This window comes from Hipposideros armiger, unplaced genomic scaffold (genome assembly GCF_001890085.2).
Source record: "Hipposideros armiger isolate ML-2016 unplaced genomic scaffold, ASM189008v1 scaffold_134, whole genome shotgun sequence".
Classification (NCBI taxonomy): domain Eukaryota; kingdom Metazoa; phylum Chordata; class Mammalia; order Chiroptera; family Hipposideridae; genus Hipposideros; species Hipposideros armiger.
The window spans coordinates 1,788,138-1,807,590 of NW_017731484.1; the positions used below are offsets into that span (position 1 = coordinate 1,788,138).

Here is a 19,453-nt window from a genome sequence, read left to right on the forward strand (position 1 = left end):
TCGCATTCCCCATCCCCACCCCAGCACAATGAATTTAAAGAAATAAGATTCGGAGCTGGTTGGAGTCCATTACAAGATGCCAGGACCTCCTAGGTCCTCAGCCCAAGTTAGTCTCAAATGACCTTGGGCAAGGATGCGGGCCAAGCCAGGGGACACCTGTGTTTTGCATTATCGAGGGTCAGAGGCAGAAGGGAGGGCTTCAGACAATAGTATTGCAGCCCTGTTTCTGCTGTAGATAAGCCCATGCCATAAAGATCTCTCTCTCTCTCTCTCTCTCTCTCTCTCTCTCCCTCAGTTTCCTTCTTTCCTTCACATTTCTGTGGACGCTGGAAAAAGAATACATTCTCTGTGACAATGGGTAAGTGCAATTGAAACAATGAGTTTCATAACCAGCATCAGAAAGATGGAAACAAAACGGAGTATTCTCCCGAGTTTCCAGGCCGCCTCACTGGGTCTCAGTCCCACCTGTCCCTAAAACCCAGAAGCTGCAGTCTAAACCAGATGAGCTTCTGGGGTCACTTCTGAATATCAAAACATGTCATGAATCAGGAGCTAGAAGAAGAGCATCTGCAAGGATCCATCACATGATTATTCTATCTTTTTTGAATGTTTATTATAACAACATAATTTTTTAAAATTAAGCCTCTCTTCACTCAAATACAACTATTTACCCTTCTCTGCGGGTCTTTTTTAATGTGATCTGAATATAAGCATCATTTTTACCAAGTGAATGAATTCTTATCTTTAAAGAGACTCTTCTTTAGAATAATCAGGAACACAGACTTCCCTCCCAGATCCAGAAGGAGCCCTGTTGCAGGGGGACGGGAGAGTTATTAAGGGGACCTGATCCAAACCCCACTACCTCACCCTAGAGAGAGCTACTGGAAGGACTGTCCTTTCCACCCCAGAGCAGGCCGGGCTGGAGCTGGAAATCTCAGGTTACAGGAGCACGCACCTGCCTATAGCCATGGTGGGGGGGGGGTTCCCTCTCCCCCAGCTCAGCTGAGGTGCTGAGCACATCAGCTATGGGAAGGCCACTTATCTGAGGGGGCAGAGAAGTCCTGAGTGCAAGCCCAGTGCCAGGCAGGACCAATCAAGTCCAGCCCACCTGTCCTGGCTCTCCAGACTTGGCAAGTCCACCCCATACAGGCAGGAGTAGCGGTGGCTTCCAGCCAGCCAAAGATGAGGGGTTCTGGGAGGATCCTTGGCCTTGAGGAGCCAATGCAGCAAAGCAGGGTTGGAGCCAAAAATTGCCGTATCCAGAAGGGGACAGAGAGGTTGAGGAAGGGGACAAAGACACCAGCCCCCATTCCACACAATCCTCCCAGGCAGCTGGAAAAGACAGGAGACAGGCAGATGGGCCTGCTGGGAGGGTTTCCTCTCTGGCAGACAGAGGGCAAGGGCTGCAGACGAGCCCCACAGATCCTCTGAAAGACTTGAGCCAGACACGTCCATGCCGCTGGGAGATCTGGGTGGCTTTGAAGGTCTAAGAGGCCAAAGGGAAGACTGCTGCGGGGGGCAGTGCCTTCGTTCTGGGGAACAAAGTGGGGGAGATATTGTAACAGGAGGGTCTTAGAGTTCCAACAAGGATGGGTGAGGTGGAGCAGAGAAAATAGACTCCCTTCACCAAATTTAAATTCTCTGTTTTCTGCCAGCAGAGAAGCAAGACTTGTCAGAGTGGCTCAAGTGGGGCGGATGCGAGGAGGCACGTAAAGGAGGAAAGGTTCCCAAGAAAGGGCCTCTGTGGCTCTGCCCATTCTCTGCTCTAGAATCCACAGCCCCAGTGCTCAGAGGAGAAAGTACACAACTGCCAACACTCAGGGCCTCCCTGCCTTTTGGGCGTCTCCACTGCTCCCGCCACATGGTCTTAGGGGCCGCTGGCTTGATTGACTTGCTGCCCCTCAAGCATGCCCTGCCCATTCCTCACCCAGGCCATGTCCACATGGCTCTCTCTCTCTCTCTCCCAGAATGGTCCAACTGGGGATCATAAAAGGGAGCCCCACGTGATGAATTACCTTTGAGGACCTGCCTGAGTTTGAACTCCAGCTCCATCCCTAACCAGCTGAGCAACTTTGAATAAGTTACTTGAGTGCTGAGCCTCAGTTTTCTTCATCTGCAAATGGGGTTTCTCTCCTCTGAGCCCCATACCACTCACTATCTTTTCTCCTCATCTGTCTCATTCTTTACAGTTCAGGGCGTTATTTGCCTCTCTGAGGGCAGAGCTAGTCCGGGCACTGATTGCCAGGTCTGCTGTCCTGTGACCTCTCTCCTTTGTCCCATCTGCCCTCTGGAGACAACAGAACAGCTCTTGGTGGTTCCACAGCACTTCCCAGGGCACCGCTGCCTCTGAGGTCCCAGAGGCTGGGGTGTGTATATCGAGGACTCACAGGAACTCAGCCCACAGGCACCTGGGGACAGAGCCCCGGGTTTCTGCGCCCCTGGCTCCTGCAAACCCCCACCCCCACCCCGAGCAGCACCGAGCAAGCAGCTCATGGATGAGCCAGGGGCGCGGATGGGGTGACTGCTCATTCTGGAACCTTCTTGGAGGAAGTGTTCAGACCAGAACAGGGAAGAAATGACAGTGCCTGGGTGGGGCACCCTGGGCTGGAGGAGGTGCCCAGCCAGGTTGGCATGGCCCATGGGGGCACCGCACCTACATGGGAGGAACAGCAGGGGCCCAGATTGGGAACAAGGGTTAGCAGGGGTGTGGCCCTGCAGAAAGTGCTCTGCCACGTCTCCCTCCCTGCCAGGTTTGGAGAAAGAGAGAGGCACTACGGGAGACAGAGTTGGCAAGCTCCGTAGCTGGCTGCTTCAGCAGGAGGCAGGGGAGGGGGTCGGGGGCCAGAGGAAATCAAGGATGAGTGTTACACAGCCAGGTGTTTAAGCTTTGAAAGCAGCTTACCAGAACCATAGTGGTTGAGATGTGACAGAAGATGGTCAAGATGGCCCTATTGGCTCGGGGGGGGGGGGGGGCAGCCTGCCCTATGAGCCTGAGGGGTGAATCTGAGCCGTTAAAGCCTTAGTGGGGCCTATTGTGTGTGCTTTAATGCCCTCTTGTGGATTTGTGTGGCACAGGCATAAGGCTTGCAATGGGTTTTGCCCACTTTTTAACCCTTTGCTTTTTCTCTTCTCCCTGCACCACTTTTCCTGGTAAATGACACTTTTTAAACCTCAGGCACGCTTAAGCAATGACATCAGTTGTGGATACCATGAGAATCACCTCCCAAGTACCATGAAGTGAAGGGCTTATTGACACACAATTATATTTGTCTGATCCTGGGCAAATGTTCATGTTTGCTTGTTGAAATTTGACTCATCCATACTAGAAGAAAAAAAATAGCTTCCCTAGTTGTCTGTATATCTGACTTTTATAATTTCCTCTTGGGATCTATGTCTGGGGTCCTCAGAGTTTCTAACGGATCTGCCAACCAAATGTCATAAACCTTTGTAGGGAATTGATTTTTCAGGGAACTATGAAAATAAGGAGAGCGGGCCATTCATTCCCTCACTCATTCGGAGTTTATTGAGCACCCCCCTGTCTGAGTCAGGCACACGGATGCTGGAGGCAGCCACAGCATTATGCCAAGGGCACATCTGTGAAATCAGGCAGACATGGGACTGCATCCCAGCTTCGCTTTCTACCAGTTTCATGACACCGAACACGTTATTTACTAAGTTTACTTGCTCAAACAGCTAGGGGTGATAGCATGGCCCTTATAAAGCTGTGGTGAGGATTGAATGAGATCATGTAGTGAAGCGCTCAGCTCTTAGGGTGTCCACTGCTGCTCCTGATGTGTGGAATGGCCAACAAGTCTGGGAATAGACACAAATGCATAGTAGATGGCTTGCTGACATTTTGTTACACTACCTAATGAAATAACATCATCTATGTTTCCAGGCTTTCTGGCTACCCTGTGTTCACCCCTGCCCTTGATGTGCTTTCAATCTAGTCCATGAGTTCTCTAAGTGGGGTCCGTGGACCAGCGGCATCAGCATAACCTGGGAACCTGTTATAAAATGCAAATTCTCAGACTCTCTGAATCAGAAACTCGAGGGGTGGGGCCAAGCAATCTGTTTGAACAAGCCCTCCCGGTGATTTTGATGCAAACTCAAGTTTGTGAACCACTGATCTAGCGAAAATGACAATGTATAAACAAGCAATTATAATACAGGTGGGCTTCCCTGAAGAAGTGATGTAATGAGCAGAGTCCTGAAGCAAGAGCAAGTGTTCACAGGTGGACACAAGCCATGTTAGAGGAGAGATTAGCACTTGCAAAGGCTAGGAGACATGGCAGGGCGGTCGAGTGTTGAGGGAACCCCACAGCAATGTGGTCTGGCAAACTGGGGAGTGTGGAAGGCAAGACTGGGGTAAGGAGGTAGGAGCCAGATTACAAAGCCCTTTCAAGTGCCTGAGTTTATCCTATAACTGATGGGCAGCATGAAAGATTCTTAACGGAGAACGATATGACCAAATTTTCATTGTAGAACAAAGCATTCTTGCAGCAGTGTGGCCTGGGGGCAGAAAGATCAGTTGGAAATCTGCTAGGTGATCCAGGTGAGAGCCCATGTGGGCATGATCTCAGGTAGTGGCCACGGGATGATAAGAAGGGGGTTGGTTGAGAGTTATTTAGGAGGAGAACTGACAGGCCCTGTGAAGGAGGGCCTTGAGGCTGTCTCTGACCCTTTGGTAGCACCTCTGACAAAAATGGAACAGGTGTTGGCGATGAGTTCAGGACTGGACATGCTGAACTGGGGGAACTCAGGAGAATAGTTTGGGCTGGCTGAGAGCCAAAGCAGGAGTTAATTATGCCTCTGTTGTTATCTCCCAATTTTCATTCATTTATTTCAGCAAATATTGGGTTCCTATCATGTGCCAGGAAGCTTCTAGGACAGAGAGGAACACAAAATAGCCAGAATCTGCTCTCGGGGCTGACATGGCAGTGGGGGAACACTAGCGATAAACAAGTAAACAAATACATAAACAAAAAACGTTCAGGTAGTGGTAGGCGCTATGAAGAGAAATAAGAGGCACTAAGGAAGAGTGTGTGTTGGGGGGGATTTTCAGAGGGGTGGTCGGGAAAGGTCCCTCTGGGAAGATGACGCTTGAGCTAAATGAGAAGTAGGAGTCAAATGTGCAAAAATAGGAGGAAAGTGCTCCCAGGCAAAGCTGGCATGATGGACGAAAAGACACGTGAAAATCGCATAGGGGCCAGCTATGAGGAATGAGGTGAAGGAAGTGGACAGGGCCAGACCATAGCAGGTGATAAGTTTTTACTGACGGATGAGAAGAGGTGATACATGTTAAAGCGTCTAGTCAACTATCTCAGGAACCAAATGTACAGAAAGGAATAATAAGATGGTATCTTCAGGGAACAAAGGAGAAAAGTCTTAACTGAAGCGAGAAAGATTTGGGTTCAATTTCAGGGAACGCTCAGGCTGTAGCAACCATGTGATATCAGAGCAATTTCCAAAACAGATAATTTGTCAAATGTTTTTGTTTTAAGAATCTGATTAACAGCCAAACTGATGTAAGTGCTGGCTGGTCTTGAGGCGGAAATGGAAAGGTGACTTCTTGTGGTAAAGATGGATGAAGATTTCAAAGAAAAAAAAGGAGGGACAGGAGAGGAGAAGAGAGTCCTCCCTCCCCTGGCTGGGTGGGGGCTCCCTCTGGGCAGCCGCCCTCTCAACCAGCTCTGCAGAATCGGAGGCCAGACCAGGCGGGGAGGCCCACAGGCCTGAGCACGCCGAGCCTCACCCACGGGAACAAAGCCAGGACCCAGCCTGGCTGGGAAATGGAGAGATCCAGGACAAGGCCCACGGGAATGAGTCCAATCGGATGGATGTGGAGCACCCCAACCCAAAGAGCTGCTTCCACGGTTACATCCACGGTAGCACCTTGAGCTGCTGAGAGCATGAGCTACCCCAGCCCACAGAGGGGCCTGACCAACCCCCGAGAGAAAAATGTGCACCAGGCACGCACCTGCCAGCCCCGGACCACAATGCCCCCGTCCAGAAGAGCAGGAGTGACAGAGGCAGCCTTGTCACCACCCAACCTGCCTGTTTGTGCACTCCACTCACACCTTCCCTCCAACTGGCTCATGGCACCCAATGCTCCATCTCCTTCCTTTCAACCTTTGTCCTGTGTGTCTAGAAGAACCTCTCTCCTCTACTTCGTTAGCCATCTCCCTCCCACCTGCACAGCCGAGCCCAATGCTCCACCCACCCCACCCCACCTTAGAAAACTTCCCACGATTGACACTGGCTCCTAGGCCAACATAAACACAGAGAGAGAGAGAAAGAGAGAGGCAAAGCGAGAGAGAGAGAGAGAGACTCCTGGCTTTATCTGCAACTCACTTGGAAGCCTTGACACCTCCTGGCCATTCAGAGACCTCAGCAAGGCCTTCAGTGAAAAAGCAGACCCTTGAACCTTCTCCCCTCTCAAGGAGGCATCAGTGACAAACACAAAAGCAGGACCAACAAGGAGACCAGAAGGAAAGTCCATCTTACTCACTTGATGAAATACACAGCTCCTTCCCGGGTGCAATCCATCTCCCAGCCCTTGGGCAAACCTGTGAGGAAGCAAAATCATAAAATCACCCTCCCTTCCTTTTCAGGCCCTCAAGCCCGATCTGTACTCAGGAAGGATGGGAGCTGGAAGAACTAGGAAAATTCACAGATAAGCCAACAGTGCTGAAACCAACCATTTCACCCTCTTTTGTCCATTATTCTTATCAGTCTTTGTTTCCAGTAAATATTAAGAGAGGTGGCAGTGAATGAGACATTCCCTATCAAGGCGCAGTGAAGAAGTGACCAAATGAATTATAGCCCCACAGGGTTCATTCATTCCGTCAACAAAGTTTTATTGAGCATCTACTCTGTGCGGGGTTCTGTGCCAGCCCCCAGGGATACAGCAGTGAACACAGATGGTGGCCCTGGAACGCTCCTCCGGGTCATCCCATAGTCCCCTTATATCACAGCAGCAGAAGCTGGAGCCAATGATGGGTCACTTGCCCCAGACCTCTCAGATAATAAGCACCTAAGCCAGTGTGATTACCTCCAGATTCTGCGGCTGAAGACAAGACACTGAGGATCTAGGAAGTCAGTCCTGGGAAAGCAGACTTTTAAACAAATTTTTAATAGCACCTCTGAAAAAAATTATCCATGGAAATGCTCAGAATGGAGAATCATAGACCCACCAAGAAAGCAAGAGCAGAATAGCTGAGGAAGGTGGCCTTGACCCAGAGGTGCCTGAGCAGTCCCCATCAGTGGGTGCAAGCACCGCTGGACCACTCCAGAGGCAGTGCGTACTTCTCACGAGTGCGCCATGTTAGTTTCTATCTCACCCCGTCTGACTTCCCCAAACAGCCCCCCTGGCAGCGTCCTGTCTCCCCAGCAAACAGGATTCCTCCAACCCGTACAGAGGTGGAGGAGTCTTTTGAGAAATCCAAGGGAATCCACTGTCAGAGGTGGGAACAGGCAAGGCTCTGGGGGAGATCATTCATTTTGGGGTGCAAGAGCCCCCTTGCTAACATATTGGAAAGCAGGTGCGGGTTCTCTTGACAGTCAGTGACGCCTTTCTGGTCCAAATGCTCACCTTGTGTATGTGGTTTTAAAAATATAGCTAGTCACTGTTGGCCTGAATCTCTCCAGCCATATTATCAGCTGGGTTCCATAGAGGCGAGCCCAGTTTTTATTCACTCATTTTACTCACCCCGATTTATCAAGGGTCTATTTCGATAGTTGCTGCTGATGGCCATGCTGCTGCTTCAACACAGCAGTGCAGCCAGCGGGCCCACCTCCCCTCTCAGGACAAAGCCCATAGAAATAATAACACCAACTATCACTTAACCAGTGCTTCCTTCCTCTAAGCTACACATCTCACCACTACTAGCACATTTAATTTGCACCGCAACATTATATAACAGGCCTCAGCCCAAACATTTTTACAGATAAGGAAACTGAGGCCCAGAGAGGTTAATCAACTTGCTTGAGGTCACACAGGAAGTGTCTGAGCCGGGATGTGAGTCTGGTGTGCTGCCTCCAAAGCTCATATTCTTTCCTCTGTGCTGCTCCATAAATGCTACTTGTTCCCCTCTGTCCCTGCGGGAGGACGTTCCCATTCAGAAGGGTGTGGGTTGGCAGCCTCCCCAAGTAGAGGGATCCCCATTGGGTCAGAACCATAAAAAATCCTGCTACTGTGATGTGCCTGGGAAAGAGGCCAGCATGGGTTACGTGTCCTCCCTTTTCTAGCAACTTCCCTCCACACTGCCCTCTCTGCTTGGGCAACACCAAGAGTGCTTATATTCTTGTCCAGGCGAAGTGCCCACTGAGACAGCTGCCCTCCGAGCAAGCTTCAGGGGCATCTTAACCCATTCCCAGCCTCGGACAACAAGTTGGCTGCAGCCAAAAACAAAAGAATTGGCTCACAGGCTTTTCTTCTTCTTCCAGTCCTACCTAGGGCCATGATGAAATGGAGGGACTCAAACTGTCAACAACTGTAACATTGAAGAAGGAAATAGCCCTGCCTTGGGGTCAGGAGGTCTCAGTTTTCCACCAGAAATATAACAGTGACAAGAACAACAGCAATCACCTCTGCTGATAGTAACTTTCTCGCATACTCTGTGCTACAACTTTTTGAGGTTCCTAATCCTTTCTGCATTCTACAGGTGAAGAAACTGAGTCCTTCCACCTCCTCAAGACCACACTAATAAAAACTAGAGCAAAGAAGTGGGCTCAGGTCTCTCTGCTACTAGAACTTACTGCATTTCACCCCGATACCTCTTTACTTATTAGCTGAGTGGCCTTGAGCCAAGGACTTCCTCTCTGCTCTTCAATTTTCCTACCTTTAAAATGAAAGACTTGGACCCTAGAATCTCTGATGTGCCTTCCAGCTCTAAAAACACAATGATTCCAGCCTGGAATCTAAAAGAAAGTAGGTTCTGGGCAAGTCAACACCGTAACCCGGGGTGTGCAGCAGTGCCAGCTGGGCCCGAGTGACCCAGACTCCTGGAAATACAGGCCTGCTCTGTGGTCAGGTGTAAGGCTGGAGGGTCATGGGGGTGGGTCTATGGTGGCATCTGGAAATGGACGATCAGCTGTTCACGTGAAGTACCTTAAGCCTTCTGATATTTGGTGTCTCCATCTCTACAATTAGACTGAAATCTTCTTCTTTGCCTGTATGTGTCCCACCTTTCCCACCTGCCTAGGAAGTCCCTGAGGGCTAGCAATGGAGCCTTCTCCATAGTAAGCAATCCATGTTGGTCCTGTCCCATTTTCTTTCATGTTTCCCCAACATGAAGGAGTGCCTACTAGTCAGGTGGGGCTTTTAATTTTAACTTAATTAAAATTTAAAATTCAGTTCCTCAGTCACACTAATCACATTTCAATTGCTCAGTAGCTACATGTGGCTAATGGAAACTACACTGGGCAGTACAGAGAGAGAACGTGTCCAATCATGGCATAAAGTTCTTTGGTACAGCACTGGGGGCCAGCTTCAGGAGCTCTCAAGATGGAGGAAACTTTCTGATTGGGTAGAGGGATGAGAGAGAAGTAAAATCTTTGTCCTTAAAGGTCTGTCCCAGATACTAATTATAGAGCTGGAGGCTTTAAAAGACCTGAGGGGGAGCATCAACCCTCTTTCAATATCCCCCAGATGATGAGCTTAATGATCAGCTGAGTTTATCCGTGGAGAAAGGAAAAGTCAGAAGCAAAGTCTTACTGCCACCTCAAGCCATTTCTTCCTCTTCGATTGCAAAGGCAGGGACAGACGAGCTCCTTACCTGGGCTGAAGCAATATCCACTCTGGATGGGTGATTCTGTACCAGGGTGAACCCAGCTGGTGGACTTTTCCTCATCACTACAGAAGACCAATAAGAAAGTGTCAGATACAAGAGAGGCTTCCCTGAGCAGGACACCCATCTCCAAAGTCACTTCAACACTCATTGTCCAATCCCAGACGCCTGAGATGGGGGCATCCACGTTGCCATTCATTCATTCACACTCATGAAGCATTTCCTCAACAGTCTCTGAGGATTCAGAGAGAAATAATATCTGATCCCTGACCTCGAGGAATTTATAATTCACTGGGGAAACAGACATATAAAAAGATAATCGCGTATATAATGTTTTACGTCAATTGTACCTCAATTTTTAAAAATGAAATAAAAAGGTAGTTGCAATATGATGTGATTGAAAGTATAGTCCTTATTACAGCTGTGCACAAAGAAGGTTATACCATCACAGAAGAGGGGGTGCTAACTGGGAAGAAGTTGGGGAAGGAAAACAGCATGAGGTCATCACTAAAGAGGTGACATCTGAGGTGATAGTGAAGTCACATGGGAAGAACAGGTCTTTCAGTCACAGCTTCTCAATGGATAAGAAAGGAGGAGGCCAGGTGAACTGACAGTGCTTGGGTGTCTACGATGCTGTATATTTTTATTCCCAACATTCCCTCGCATTAGGAATTTTACAGACGATGAATATGAGGTTCAGAGAGGGGAAGTCATCGGCCCAGAGTCACTCAACCTGAGATGAAGCCAAGATTCAAACCCAAATCTGTACCCCCTAAAACCCGAGCTTTTTCTAATATCTTACTCCCAGCAAGATGGGCTCCCCGATAATGCAGATCCTCTGGGTTCCAGCTCTAACTGCAGATGAGCCCATCGCTATTGCTCAGCCTGCACCAACCAAGTGACACAATTTTTCCAGAGCCAGCTGTGACCCAGAATGAAACACCTGAACTTCTTGGCCAATCCATGTACGTGGAAGAGAGAACTCTCAGATCACCTGTTATCATCCAGGCTTGGGGGGTGGCGGGGAGGGCTTGGGGCCCAGGACAGGTCTCCACTCAATGCTTTTAAGGTATAATTAATGTAACAAACTCCACTAAAAGGGCTCCACTAATTTTTGATTGAAGTAAGATATACAAAAAACTGCACATAGTTAAAATGTACAATTTAATGTAAAGTTTTAACATATGTATATACCTGTGAAACTACCACAAAAATCAAGAAGTGAATTCCCCCAAATTTTCTTTATGCCCGTTTGTAATTCCTCTCTCCCCTTCTGCCAGCTCTTGCTATCCTCACCCTCCCCCCAGCAACAACCAATCTGTTTCCTGTTATTGTAGATTAGTTTGCATTTTCTAGAGTTTCTAGAGTTTTCTATAAATAAATCATATAAGATCGACTTCTTTATTCTGACTCCTTCCTTCCTTCCTTCCTTCCTTCCTTCCTTCCTTCCTTCCTTCCTTCTTTCCTTTTCTTCTTTCTTTCCTTCCTTCCTTCTTCCCATGTGATAGCATGTGTTAATAGTTCATTCCATTTCATTACTGAGTAGTATTCCATTGTAGGATATACCACAGTGTGTTCATCCACTCACCTGTTGATGGACATTGGGATGTTTTCAGTTTGGGGCCATTACAAATAAAGCTGCTATGAACATTCATGTCCAAGTCTTTGTGTAGACATAGGCTTTCTTTTCTCTTGAGTCCACTAATTTTTCCATTAAGTTTGGACACCTGCTGCAGGAAGAGATTTCCCAGGTGACCCACCCCTCTGATGAGGACAGGAGAGAAGAAACAAAGTCACTATTCTGGTGTCCCCAGGGCCCTGGAGCCATTGTGTACCATCAGAGATGACCCCGGGGCTGGACTTTGGTCCCGAGAGGCAATCGGGAGAGAAGGCTAAGGAAGGGGAAATCCAGCCAGAACTGTACGTGTGAGAGGAAATTCATTCTTATACCTCCTCTCTACCAGCCCTGAGATTTTCTGGCCTCTGATGCCTCTCCTCCTCTCACACTCAGGTTTCGTGTCTATCTCTGCCCAGCCTAGATATCATGGATAATCACGGGGTCACCAGGGTGGGCACAGCCCCAGCACACCCTCCACCCTCCACTTTCTCTTCCCCTTGTTCTTCCACTTAGCCCCTGGCCCAGAACAATGCAGTCACAGGCTGTCTCCACTCCAGATTTGGGCTAATAAGGAAACTGTAGCACTGGGAAGACTGATGTCACTATAAATCCACAGTCCCTAAGCTTAGCTGAGCCCTCCACGCCACCTAGATCGTTGGCGTGTAAAGCTCACTTGCCATTGCAATGTTCTAAGGCTTTCCCACCAAACTCAAGTCTCATGCCTGCCTTTCCTCCTCACCCCCGACATAGGCTTCTCAAAGGATAATCTTATCTCATAATTCAAGAAAAAAATAGAAAGCATTAGGCAGGAGCCTCCCCAATGCACCCAACCACGCAAACTTAACCATGTTCCACCCCATCGTTTCATACTTGCATCTATTATACATTGAAGAAGAGGTGGCCCGCTCTCATTAAGGCTTATCTCTCTGCCTGGGTTGTAGTCTCCAACCTCTCCCATCTTTTACAGAATCTTATTCTATTGAGCATACAAGACTGGTATCTTCAACTTTCTTCTCCCTGTCAGGTCCATCCCTTTAGCTCTCAGGTCTTTCACAGTCTGACCCTCTGCCTCCCTCTTAATGCCACCCCCCCCCTTCCAGCCGGTTTAGCCACCAAACATACCTCTTGGAAATTAATCCCTTCTAGCTGTCCTTACTTCCTAGCCTCTCAATGATCAATTCTTTGCAACCTAGTTTCTGTTCCCAGCCCTCCCCTAAAATCACTTTCTGAGAGGTCATTAAAGACCCCACCCCTACCCCGTTCCTAAATCCAGTAGACACTTTCTAGTCTTAAGCTCATTTGACACTTCCTTCCTTCCTAGCATCCTTCTTCCTCACCTGTCTAGGGCAGCACCTTTCCCTGACCTGTTGTTTACCTCTGTGACCCCCGGATCTTCTTCTCCATCCTCTCTTACTCTACACTTTCCTTAAATGCTGGCGCTGCCTGGGTACCCTCCTGTCTTCTCCCTCACACACTTCTGAATGGTTCCACCTCTACACAATGACTCCCAGGACACTCTTTCTAGCCCAGGCCTTTCTCTCCAACCTCTTGTAGACTTGCCATATTATCGGGAGATTTCTATCCTGGCAAGAGATGACTACGGTAGGAGCGGGCCAAAATAGTGCCAGCGGGGCCACTCTGTTATAATGAGATTATGCCAGAGCCATTTTGGTTTATGAAATTAATATAACAGTGCTAATATATATTACTGAGAGCAGCAAAGGCTCCCTCTCTTTAAAGAATGCTGAATGTACTGTGAGCATCTTCCCCTTCTCTTTGATCACAGCCCCATAAAGAAGCAAGAAAGGGGAGAGGCTGTGGGTGGGAACACTGAGTCCTGGGGTGAGGAAATGCCAGGAACTGGGGAGTAGAGGCAGGGTCTCCTGCTATTTTGTGCTGGTACTTAGCCCAAGCCTTTCCTTAGGAAGGGGGGAGGGGGGACACAAGAAAGAAGAAAGAAGTCACGCCTGGCCCTTTCAGTAGACTGGTGGGAAAGGAAAGAAACGCAGTCTGGGGCCTGGGTCTAGTCAGTCTCCTCAGGGCCCCCATTCCTGCCTGTCACGGGGTGGGGGTGGCCAGCACCTGCCCTGGGTGGCCCTACCCTTCCAGACTGCAGGAATGCTGGCCTGTGCTGGACTTTGACCCAATGAGGAAAAGGCGGGAGACCCATTCAAACAGGCATGGTGATAAACTTATTAGTCATGCCTGTTGTTCCAGCTCACGAGTCCCCCCCACCTTCGCCAGCCAGCCCCCAGCCCTGCCGCCTTTCAAGTTGGGCAACTTTCAAGAAAAAAAATGAAAAAAACGAGACAGACAACATACTTGATGAAGAAGATTCTCCCACCGCGGTCAACTCCGTAGGTCCACCGGCCGGGCAAGTCCAGCCAGTCAACCTCATCGGCCATCTCCGCGTTCCGCGGCGCTTCTCGCTTCCCGACCACCAGGGCGCTGGGCTAGCAGGGGCTTCCGACCCGCAGCCCCCCACTTTCTGCTCCTCCTAGAGGCAGGGATGGGGGCGATGCTGGGAGGCGGTAACACGGGTGCAGCCCCGGCTGCTGGCGTCCCTCCGGATCTCTGGCAGTGGCTCCGGCCTCTCCCTGAAGGCAGCTGGCCGCCAGCCGGGCAGCAGGGAGCCGGCAAGACTTAACCCTGGCGGGGCCGAGAGTGCTCAGCGCCGCCCAGTCCGAGCTCCGGAGCCACCTGCCTCCTGCTCCAGCCCGACTCCTCTTCGGACGCGTTGTTAACTTGGGGACTGGCGAGCACCGCGGTGAGAGCTCGGACCCTCCCAGCCTGGACCGCTCAGGGCAGCGCCAGGTCCTTCCTGCTCCCGGCGGCCGGCGGCCTGGCGGACTGAGCAGGGAAGCTCGGTCGCTGTGTGAGCCGGGGGTGGTGCCTTACCACCCTAGCTCCGAACCCACACTTGAACCTGCGGCAGGACGAGAGGCGGAGCCAGGCCACCGCCTCCCAGTGTAATTCACAGCCAGAATGAGCGGCAGCCCGCAGGTCCCGAAGTCCAGGCACAGGACGCTGGAGAACCAGTTTGGCTGAAAGCTTTAAATCACAAACTTCACGGACACGTCCAGCCACTGAACGAAAAAGGGGAAGTGGTCAAACCCGGTTTTACTTGGCGGGAGGTTAGCAGAGGAACAAAGGTCAAACGCAGGGAAGGGTGGTGGCATGGGTGTGAGTAGGAAGGGGACCTAGGAATCTCTTGCTAAGATGCCAGCCTCATTAGTCAAGCTGGGTCTTACCTTTCTTCCCAAGCACTTCCTCCAAGAAGCCTGCCATGACTAAGTAGAATCAGAGGAGACCTTAGAAACATACTCGGAAACCAACAGCTTTATGTGCCTTCCCCTTAACTTGCACCAGAATAGGAAAAGGAAAGGGAAGGGAAAAAACAAAAACAGGAGCGTGTGTGCTCTGTGCACAGAACACAGGTTGCAAGCTTTCAATACTAGTATATCAGGGATGGTGTTGCTGGAGCCCACAATTTTCCAGTCTCTGTATCAAAGTTGGGCTCCAGACTGCTTTCCCAGCTTACCCAAGGACCTGCCCCTTGGGCTCCAATTAGGTGCACACTGTTCCAATCCATATGTCAGACCCAAGGGAATAGACGGTGGGAGAGACACCTGTCTTTAGAGGAAGCAGTGTGTCCCAATGGCAGTTGGCAAGTATCCTTACTGTGAGCACTCTGAAAGATTTGATCCCTGTTCCACCCAGGTTTTTCTTTCAGGGTCCACCCATGGGTCACCTCTTCCAGGAAGCTATTCTTGGCTCCACCTCAGATACATTTGTATGTCCATCATCCATATATCGGGCAGCCTTATTAATAACCCTTTAGTGGAGCTTATCACGCCATAATGCAATCTTTGATTTACTCATGTGTCTCCTTCACTGGGCTGTGTGCTCCTCGGGGCAGGGCCTCCATCTCACTCATCTGTCAAGCCCCAGTACCTACCTGAGGCACCTAGTTCATGTTTGATGAATAACTGATACTGGCATAACTGGGAAGAATTCTTTAACCACAATCCTGCACTTTGGGACCTCATTTAGCGGCCTGCTGAATTTAACCATCAGCAACATCAGGGTGTGTGGGGAGAGAGCTTTCTGGAAAAAGCAGCAGCCAGTGGGCCTCACAGGTATCCCAGACGTTCAGCCTGGGGGGTGTAATGTGTGTACATCTGATAGGTGGTGAAGCTGGAAGATGCCTCAGAGACCACCTGGTCCAATCTTCTTGTTTAAATGCGGAACGGAGGGGCAAAGAAGGGAAGGTACTTGTGAAGATCACTGAGCAAGGTGGTGGCAGAGCGGTTCTGCCACCAGTGTTCCAGGCCAGAGCTCTTCCCAGTTCATCTTTCTGCCTCGAACACAGGAAATTCATGCTGCCCATGTGTACACAGGTTGATTCCTGTGAGCCAGGTGTAAGCTGAGTTAGTTCTTCAGATGTAGAAGAGCAGAAATCCATAGCACCTGACTCTTTCTCCCTTGTCGGATCTTACGGATTTCTAGTAGAGAAAGCGGGGCCGCACCTGAGAATCACAGGTAAGGATTTACACCCCCTAGTTCCTGAATTGGGGAGAGTGGGAGGGTCAGGGGATCAGACTCCCGGCCAGTCCTCAGCCTTGTGAAACACCTGTAAGACTCATGCCACTGATAAAGCACAGAGCCACCTGCCCAGCCCGTGATATCCGAGGATCTGAACCCAGGATTGCTGCCAAGATGCCTCCAGGGAAAATACCAGCAACCAGTGTGCTCCCTGTCCAACCTGAGCAACCAGTAAGGGCAGCTGCTGCTTGAGCTGAATGTGGGTGGAAATAGGGGACGAAATGACATATGCTTGAAAACATGTATTCCACTGCTGTCTTCTTTGAGGAGTAGGGGGCTCCTGTTGATTTCTTTGCAAGATCTTTGTCTTGTTTATCTCAAATGTAGCCTGGGGTTCCTAGGAACACTTGCCTAGTCAAGAAAAGGCCAGTGGCTGAGATTGTGAACGTTTTTACTCATTTGAAATAAGAAAAGAAATCAGGCTTGAAAATATTTTTCTGTAGTGTAGTTTTGCTAGTGGGCTTTTTCCATTTGAGTTTTTGTTTGTGAATTATTATCAATATTAATACAGTTGACCCTCAAACAACATGGGGGTTAGAGGCACCAACGCAGTTGAAAATCCACATGTAACTTTTGACTCCCCAAAACTGAGCTATAATACAAATAGCCTACTCTTGACTGAAAGACTTAACGATAACATAAACAGTTGATTAACACATATTATGTGTGTTATAGGTATTATATACTATATTCTTACAATAAAGTAAGCTAGAGAAAAAAATGTTAAGAAAATCATAAGAAAAAGGAAATATATCTATAGTACTATTTGTATTTATTGAAAAAATCGGGGCCGGCCCAGTGGCTCAGTTGATTAAGAGTTGGCTTAAGAGTGCGAACTCTGAGCAACTAGGCTGCCGGTTCGATTCCCACATGGGCCAGTGACATTGTGCCTGAGCTGAGCTGTCGCTGAGCTGCCAACAGGTGGCAGGATGGCTCAGCTGGTGTAACAACAAGATTGCCTGTTCCATGGTGGGCTATGCCCACCCGCAACTAAGATTGAACTCGGCACCTTAAGCTGAGCTGCCACCCAGATGGCTCAGTGGATATAGTGTGCACTCTTAACAACAAGGCTGCTGGTTTGACTCCCGCATGGGATGGAGGCTACGCCCACCCACAAATAAGACTGAACACAGCACCTTGAGCTTAGAGGCCATGAGCTGCCGACGGGCAGCCAGATGGCGACTGGTGCCCTCCACAACTAAAATTGAAGAACAACAACTTGGCTTGTCCCCTTCCACAATTCCCCAACACTGTTCCCCTCCCCCAACCCCCCCGGTAAAATCTGGAAAAAAGAAAAGAAAAGAAAAATTCCCCGTGTAAGTGGATCTATGTAGTTCAAACCTAAGATGTTCAAGGGTTAACTGTACTGCTAATGAAAACATTTTAGCAAAGGCGCTATAGAAAATGAAAAAAAGGATTAGAAAATGCAAATAAAAATAGTGGTTCAACAATTACCCGGAAAAGGGCAGGAGGCTTAATATGTTGAAATGAAAACCTCATATGTAAGCTTTGCATTCAAGTCAGAAATTTAGTTGTTTGTTTTTCTCCTGCAGCAAATTTTATTTTACCTCTTAAAAAGGCAACAAAGTATGTGGATAAAATATATCAGTAAAATTTAAAAATGATTCTCATTCTTTCATACATTTTGAGAACTTAGTTGCTTAAATATTATTTTGCTTCTGATTTGGTACCTGTGGTAGACTAAAAAATGCACACAACCCCTTCCCCCACACACACACAAAAAAGCTGTCAATGTCAAACTCTGAAACCTAAATATGTGACCTTATTGGAAAAAGGTCTTTGCAGATACAATTAAAATAAGGATCTTAATGAGGAAATTATTCGAGTGGGCCCTAAATTCAATGACAAGTTTTAGAGGAGAAAGGCAGGGGAGATTCGAAATGGACAGGAGAAGGAGGTAATGTGACCACAGAGGCAGAGATTAGAGTGATGCAGCCACAAGTCAAGGAATGTTGACGGCCACCAGAAGCTGGAAGAGGCAAAGAAAGAATTCATCCCTAGAACCTCCGGAGGGAATATGGCCCTGTCAAAACCTTGATTTCAGACTTCGGGTCTCTAGAATTGTGAGAGAATAAATTTTTGTTGTTTTAGGCCACCCAGTTTGTGGTAATTTGTTACAGCAGCCATGGGAAATTAATACAGTACCTATAAGAAAATCATAACCTAATGAGAACTGAAATAAATGTCTATTATTTTTACTCGTCCTATATCCAGTCTCCTTTCTTCTGTCAATAGCCCCATGAGTTTCCTTTTAACATCTACTTTTCTGCCACTCAGCCCATGTGGGTTGGATGGGATGGCCCCATCCCCACCCCAGCCCCATTGGTGAATGGGGCTGTGACACAGATGTGGCTAATCTGACTCTATTTCCCTAGACATAGGGACTGTTTCAGGAAACATCAAATGACTTAGACCAGACCAATGAGATTCAGTTTTAAGAAGATTCCAGAATTCTTGGGAATAAGCTTTTTTTCTCTTGAATTTGAAGCCAGCACTGTGATTGTGGTGCTGCTGGAGTCTTCATGTGGGGGGAACCTACTGACAGTGAAGTCAATACAGGAAAAAGTGGAGCCCAGAAGACAAAGAGAGACTGGGTCCCCCTTACATCGCATGAGCCTTAAGACCCAGCTTGCCAGGAGAGGCTCTACCCCTGGAATTTCAACTTGTAGATGCGAATAAACACCTTATTTGCCTCAGCCAGTTTGAATCGGGTTTCTATCCCTAACAATGGAAAAGTTCTGACCCATGTAAAGGTCATATCATCTTATGTCCCTGACTGTTTCTTTGGCGTAACCAATGTTTCTTTGGGAAAGCCAATGAGATAACCACCTGCATTTCTAGCGACTTGAGAATGGGAACTCTTCTCTTCCAAGAAAACCACAATTTTAGGTCAAGGAAGAGTCTCAGTGATCATCTAGTTCAAAGCCTACACCTTTCCCCTAGAGAATGCTGGAGAAGTCAGGAGAAGTGCCCAGGGTTGTGGCAATTCCATGGTAGAGTTGGGACCACAACTCAGGTCTCCTGAAAACTTGATCAGTAGAAAGCTATATTTTAAGACATTTGCTTCATCATTTCAATGTATTTGGGCCAAGAGACTCACATAGTAACAAGAAGATTATAAAAGATTCCTCTGCTCTATAAAAGAATAACCACAACAGTAATTTTTATTGAGTGCTGGTATTTAATAGTTGTGTTCACCTGCAGGCTAAGTCGCCAGCCACTGGTGATTTTCTTACAGGAACTAGAAAGCAAAGGAAGAGAAGGCAAGGACCGCCTCTCCTGGGATTAGGTATATGATGGTATAAATACGCAAGAGCCCAGACAAACTGGTTGCTCAATTAACAGTCATGCTTCTAGAAGAGCTTGAGACAAAAGGTTTTTGTTACAAAAACTACTGTACCAGTGCTGGTACCCAGAG

The 19,453-nt window shown here is 48.5% G+C and overlaps 1 protein-coding gene across 1 annotated transcript in view; it reads right to left on the bottom strand.

Annotated features, from left to right (window-relative positions):
- Positions 1–13,980, bottom strand: part of LOC109386486 (pleckstrin homology domain-containing family A member 7-like) — a 96,603-nt gene extending 82,623 nt beyond the window's left edge. The window contains exons 1-3 of the mRNA XM_019649676.1: positions 13,732–13,980; positions 9,780–9,856; positions 6,512–6,569 (exon numbers count right to left, since the gene is read on the bottom strand). Of these exons, the coding sequence (XP_019505221.1) occupies positions 6,512–6,569; positions 9,780–9,856; positions 13,732–13,814 (218 nt within the window). The 5' untranslated portion in view covers positions 13,815–13,980. The remainder of the gene's footprint in view (positions 1–6,511; positions 6,570–9,779; positions 9,857–13,731) is intronic.
- Between the last annotated feature and the right edge of the window lie 5,473 nt (positions 13,981–19,453).